Below are 6597 nucleotides of genomic sequence, written 5' to 3' on the forward strand. Positions count from 1 at the left end.
GGGGGAGTAGTGAAAAAATAAAGTTGATTTTTTGGAAAAATATAGAATCCTCTAGAATGTCCTAGTATAGTATCCTTGATATTTATCTAGTAGACATATCTAGATGTTCTAGAATGTTGTGGGAAGATAAGACATGTCTAGATATTCTAGAGTGTTGTTAGAAGATAAGGTTGCTAGAATCTTCTTTGTACATTATCTAGAATCATATCTAGAATCATCCATAGGCTAGTATAAATAATGGGTGTCTTGTCCATTTGTAACCAAGCCAAAATCAAGAAAGCCTTCTTTCCTAAACAAAGTTCTCCTCTCCAAAACTTTTCTTCTCTTTTTCAAGCTTCCTCTTCTTTAGTTGAATCCTCCAATATTATTTAACGATCTTGGGCTAGCAGAAGATTTCCAAATAATACTCTTCTTCTGCTATTCTTTACGATTAAACGTGTACTTATGGCTGGAGTTATGTTTAATGAGAACTGTTGGAGAGTTAAATTTATGTACTGACATATAAGTCACTTATAAAGTAATTATAAGTAAATCTTAGTGATAAGTATTGATCCTAAGAGAAATTTTATCCTGTCGCTCAGTATTTAATTGAAATCCTTTGGTAAAAGGACCGGAATGGTGATTCAGACCTGTATTGATTTGGAAATGAACGGACGAACTTACCTATGTATCAACGCCATATGACCTTAACGCTCAATAATTAGATTCTAGTAAAATCATGAGGAAATAGTTTAGAAAAGATTACCGCCATCTTGATTTTGTGAGTCGGTGCAGTTGAAAGCATGAGTACCCGTGGCACAATGGCAAGCAAAGGCTGCAGAATCTGGGTTGGATCCACATCTTCCACCTGACCTGTCGCACTGCTCGCATAGCGAATCAATATTTGCTGTCCATTTAACTGAAAAACCGCCAGAAATGGCTGTTCTCAGAACTTCAACAGTTGCTGTAGCGCTGGCTAATGCCACAGCACTCGTTTGATTGATCCTAGCTATTATTTCGGTCTTGCATCTTACCCGAGAGAAGTCGAACAATACCCCGATCATTGTGTAAATACCAAATATGTTGCTACTGCAACTAAAGACTTTTGGGTCATTTAGTAATTGCTGACCAGAGACGAGGGTGCAGCCATAGTGCAGAGTAATATTCTGGTCAGTGGAAACATAGCTGAAAATATTTAAATCCAAGGAGGCGTTCTCAGGGTTGTCCAAACAAATATTACTCAGTAAATCATCTCTAGCCAAGGTTAGTATTCGAGTAGGAGTATGGATCGCTATCACTTTGTATGCTGTTGATTCAATAGCAATATTCGGGATGTTACTCTCGCATTTGATCTCGAAACTTGGATGACCACAGTACTCTGGTCTACCACCTCCCCACAACGGGTAATTTATTTCGATGTCGCCACAGAGAATTGGCTCACCACACTTTCTGAACTGCTCGACATCTTGACAGAACAACCGCGGTATTTTGATCAAGATAAAGATTAAGGTACTGAAGAGCAAAAAGTATGGATGGAGTTGTTGATGCATTTCTATCTGATTAAAGGAATTAGCATCTAGAAAGAGAGTTAACAACTAGAAATAGTGTAGAAAAGAGCTTTACCCAATTCTACGATCTTCTCGTCTAGAAAAGAAAGAGAGAGAGAGAGGAGGAGGAGGAGGTGGGAGGAGATGAGGAACTAAGGGACAGAGAAGAGGAAGAAAAGAGGAGGAAGATACAAAGGTTTGGAAGAACACCAAATTCAATTAGGAAGATGAGATGTAAAATTCAAAGAAAAAGATGGGGTGCTTTATTTTGTCATTCTTTGGTCAAAATATAGCAACCTGTAGAAAACTATTTGACAAACGGATACCAATTTCGCGTATATTTTCAAACGACATATAGAAGCTTCTATTGGAATTTAAGGGTACCAGACTTGGTCTAATTTCAAAACGATTGTGTACTAATAAACAATTATTTTTTCCAGAGAAAAAAATAATTTTATATCCAACTACTACCGTGACTCACGAAATTTAATTATGATAAGAGTCAAATATTTATACTTGGTCAGTATGAATTATTAATTAGTCCTATGAAAGAAACCATCTATCTAGCTAAGACTAGAGTGGTCATAAATTTAAAGACATACGACACGCTAAAGACACATAAACTACCAGAAAGTTGGCTAAATAATTTGTTCTATGGAAACTTCTAACGCGTCAAGACTTGAACAACCTGAGGGACCGTACGATCATTCCACGATTGCTCCTCACAGTTGTGCTATTTTCTTCTTATCAGTCATATCCACGATAAATATAAGAAATTAACGGGACCATTTCCTCCCTATCAGTAGAAACCAGAGTTGTCAGGTTATCAGCACAATATCCAGAGTTCAGGTACATGCCATAAATCTTTGCTTGTACTACGATTTCTGAGAGAACTTAGGTGAATGACTCAAAATCAAGTGTCGAAAGTTTATGGTGACAAGTATTCAAAGGGATACGGAGGGGATGATCTTAAAGTAAGGGTTAAGTTAAAGCGCAATTTTAGAAAGGAAATATTTAGGTTGGGAGATTGGATACTATGCATATCCTGTTCCATATATCAAACAAAATTCAACCGAATGTTTTCCAGAGGTTTTGGACACTTTGTAAGATGTGGATGCGTAATTTCAGATACACAGGAGAGTACTACATCTCGAAGAATGACTCTTCTCTACTCTTGGTCCGACAAGACTATTTGCCAGGCTTACAATTCATAGCTATTGGCTTTATATTTCAGCAATAAAATCTATCATCATACCTATTGGACTTTCCATTTTATTGGATGATCCTAACCCTTACAGAGCTTGGATTCTTCTAGAAGTTGACCTTTTATCAGAATTGCCTAACCATGATTAAAAATGTATTGTTCTACATGTTTTTATCAAGGGCATAAAAGATGAGATTTGGTGGCACAACATTGATCATAGTAAAGATGGACAAATGCCTCCAAAACCAGAAGATAAGAGGACCAAGAATTCTGTTGCAGTATGGAAACAAATATACCGCGGGAGATAAGTTGGTATACTACTCAAGAGCATTTGCTGTCTTTGATATCTTACACACCGATAAGAAATGGAACTTGCACCTAACTCAACCCCAAAAGCTAGCTCATGAGGTAAAGATTGTCCACTATCATATAATTAAGGAGACCAAGTCTCCGTCTACAACCGATGTGGGAAACTCAATACGCGCTGCTGCAAGAAATTAGAAAAGAAATTGGACAACACCTCAGTCCCCTCTCTCCTGACCTAATGTACTAATTCAACCATGATGTTACTGACGAATATCATGTGTCTTGCAAAATTTATTAATGAAGACGCATTCTAATAGTGGTTAGATTTCTTGTTTTGTTTTACTGAGTCTTGATACTGAGATATCAACTACACCATCCATGTGAAATTAGCTAACCAGCTATCACGATATTTTAAACTTTGATAGGAAAAAAAGAAAAGCTCATTTTGTGGAAAAAAGAAAAAAGAAGATGTCAACAATAGACTTTATGATCAAAGGTTGGTTGGTGGAGGCATACCTAATACCAACTAAAATGACAGCTATTGAACGGTAAGACTAGACTTACACAGTAGTGTAAGTGATACACGATTTCAGGGATGAACAAATTAACTAAAAGATTTTGGACAACTAAAATCTATAACAGTGCAATATCTAAGTTGGAATGTTTAATTTTTATGCATTGCCCGTGTAAAGTACTCTCACTGTCAAATTATTTACACCCAATTAGGATAACTTTATATATTAAGAGATGATTGATAATTAAAAAAGCGAATAAGTTATCTACAATTGGTTAAACTAGACTGAAAGCGTGAACTTTACACTATCATTGTATATAATTTAAATATATGTATCTACATCGGAGTAACAGTTGTCCTTGTTGTCATGTTCCTTGAGTTAGCTCAAACTAATTAAAATTTTAGCTAATTAGTCATTTAGACACAAGAAAAATAAAACTCCATTGACGAAATGAACCAAATCCATCAGACTAAGTCAAGATTAAGAAGGCAAATCGAGGCGGAAATAGTTCTTAGGAAAACAAGAATATGTACCTGCAGGGGATGGTCTAGATATTGGTAATGGCGGTGAGACGCCAAAAGCAGCAACTGAACAAGAAGCAGATTCATAAGGAGGATCAGGACAAAAGCAAATCGTTTGCTTCATAAAAGCATCATACCCACATCTCCCCCTTGTATCAGTACACTCGCTGCAGGCTTTACTATCCATTTTCCATCTTATATCAAACCCTTCTTGTAGTACTTTTCCCCAACCTGTTGAATTCAAGGATCCTACAGTAGCACCACTCATCTGGATTACAGGAACTGTGACACTAGCATTACACTTCCCTGGGCCTTGAGCCCCCGGCAATACAAAAACATTTTCATATTTGCTATTTCTACAAGCCATTTGATCCATTTCCGCAAAGTTGGGCGAAACAGGACAATCGTATAGGAAGGTCAAGTTTGTATAGCTAGTGGCATAATCAAACAGGGAGTAATCCAGAGTGGTGTTAACTAAATCAACAGGACAAGTTGATTCCATGATATCCTCCCTCATAATTTTTATTGTTTGGGTCGTTGGACGTACGTCCAAAATTCGATATTTGATTTTGTTGATGATCATAGTGGTGCTGCTATCCTGATTGCAGTTGAGTTCAAAACCAGGATAGCCACAGTAGGGAGGATCATTTACACTACGGAAAGGATAACCCAATCCGGTAATATCACCACAGCTATACTTATTTCCACAAGTCTGGTAGAATTCATCAGGATTACTTGAACCTCGAGGGACATGAATTAGTACAAGGGAGGAAAACAGAGTGAGCAAAGAGAACAAGTAAAAGATTTGGGAATTCATGTGGAGGAAATGAGAAAATGGATGTGGCTAGGGAAAGAAGGCAATGGTTTATTAAAATCTATTGTGAGTAGAAAAGTAGGTGGAATGGAAGCATGAAGAAGATGATATACGGAGGAAATTGGGTGATAAAAATGACTTCACTTGATGACTACTATACTTTATTTAATAATGGAAGTCATGGAAAAAAAATTAAGGGAGTCATTGTATCACATTGACTGAAACTAAAGAGTGAAACTAAACTGTAGAGGAAACTAAGTTGCTCTCTTAAAGAAAAGAAAAACCTACCTATTGTCGTTGATTTTTGAATTGGAGAAAGGAAAAAAAGATATCATCTTACCTGTTTCCTTTGTCTTTTAGTGTTTTTTATTTCTATTTTTTGTTTATATATTTATTTATTTTATTTGGGATTAGGAAGTCTACTCGAGAGAGAAGTCAATTGGAAATTACTAGGACATAAGAAAACGATTTGAGGTTTGTTAAGCGTTTCTATCTAATTAGGACAAGTATGTCATGGACTCTCCAACAACCACATTTACTATAATTTGCCTATAAACAACCCGGTTGGTGGCACTTATCAGACTTAGACCGCTTCCTAGTTCATAGATAACTGGTGTTGAGGATTATTTGTCCAAAACATATTAGAACCTTTGTGAATTGAAAAAGAAAAAAGAAAAAAGAAATAGACAGAGATACTCTTTTAGAGATGCACCTGCCAATGTAGCCTGAAATGAAGGAGGAAGAACGGAGAGAAAAGAACAGAGATGCATAGGAAAAGTGATAGACCAGATCAACTCAAAAATATAATGCATCAAATGAAGTGCTTTTGACAAGTGCAAGGAGGACCCTGGTTATAGATGTGGAACCTTGCACAATGCAGACAACAATCAGAAATTTATCTCTAGGAAATAAAATATAAAATCAGGGATAAGATAAGGATCTATACAAGGGATAATATGTAATCTAATTTAGATCACGATAAATATAAAAAATCTACTCTAAAAAGATAATAATCTTATTAAATAAGATAAATTAAAATCTTCTAATTTTTCTAGAATATATATCATCCCGACAGTCTTTCTCACGATCTACATAACAAATATTAGACATTAGGACGCGAAGTAATTTTTTGTGTGGTAATAATGTAAATATCTATATATATATTAAAAGGAGAATAGTGAAGCATGTAGTTAAGCCAAGTGTCAAGCTAAAATGAAACCACTTGGCAATTTTAAGATTTATTAAAAATTTGAATTATAAATGGAAACATATTTAATACTAGTAGTTTAATGAATCTTATACATAATCTAAATAGATCTTAGAAAAATCTAATTTATATATCTATTTTTATATTTCTATTTATATTTGTATCTACATCTATATCTATATCTATATCTATATGTTGATCCAGTCATAGATTTTAGCTAGAAATATGGAGATAAAAATTAATTAAAAACTATAATAAAAAATAAAATATATAAAAATACGTAAATTGAGTCTTATGACTATTTATATTTTGGAGTAAGTTAAATATAAAATAAAACTAAAATTTACTTAAGATGTTAAAGATTTATTGAGTTTAAAATTAAAGAAATTCAAGCAGCAAAATAAGATCTTACATAAAGTATAAAAATTATTTATAAGTTAAGAAAAAAATTAAATAATTAGTAAAAACTATTTTAATAACAAGAATAATAAAGTCATATTAATA

At 34.5% G+C, this 6597-nt stretch overlaps 1 protein-coding gene across 3 annotated transcripts in view; it reads right to left on the reverse strand.

Annotated features, from left to right (window-relative positions):
* LOC109237371 (LEAF RUST 10 DISEASE-RESISTANCE LOCUS RECEPTOR-LIKE PROTEIN KINASE-like 1.4) overlaps nt 1–6597 on the reverse strand; it is a 21836-nt gene that overhangs the window by 10278 nt on the left and 4961 nt on the right. The window contains exon 1 of one of the 3 annotated variants that reach the window (XM_019403667.1): nt 4085–5047. The exons of 1 other annotated variant lie outside the window; for it this stretch is intronic. In XM_019403667.1, the coding sequence (XP_019259212.1) occupies nt 4085–4889 (805 nt within the window). In that variant the 5' untranslated portion in view covers nt 4890–5047. Of the gene's footprint in view, nt 1–745; nt 1978–4084; nt 5048–6597 lie in introns of those variants that run through there. One more of the 3 variants, XM_019403668.1, reaches the window with a different exon arrangement.

Source organism: Nicotiana attenuata, unplaced genomic scaffold (assembly GCF_001879085.1).
Source record: "Nicotiana attenuata strain UT unplaced genomic scaffold, NIATTr2, whole genome shotgun sequence".
In the NCBI taxonomy this organism is placed as follows: Eukaryota; Viridiplantae; Streptophyta; class Magnoliopsida; order Solanales; family Solanaceae; genus Nicotiana; species Nicotiana attenuata.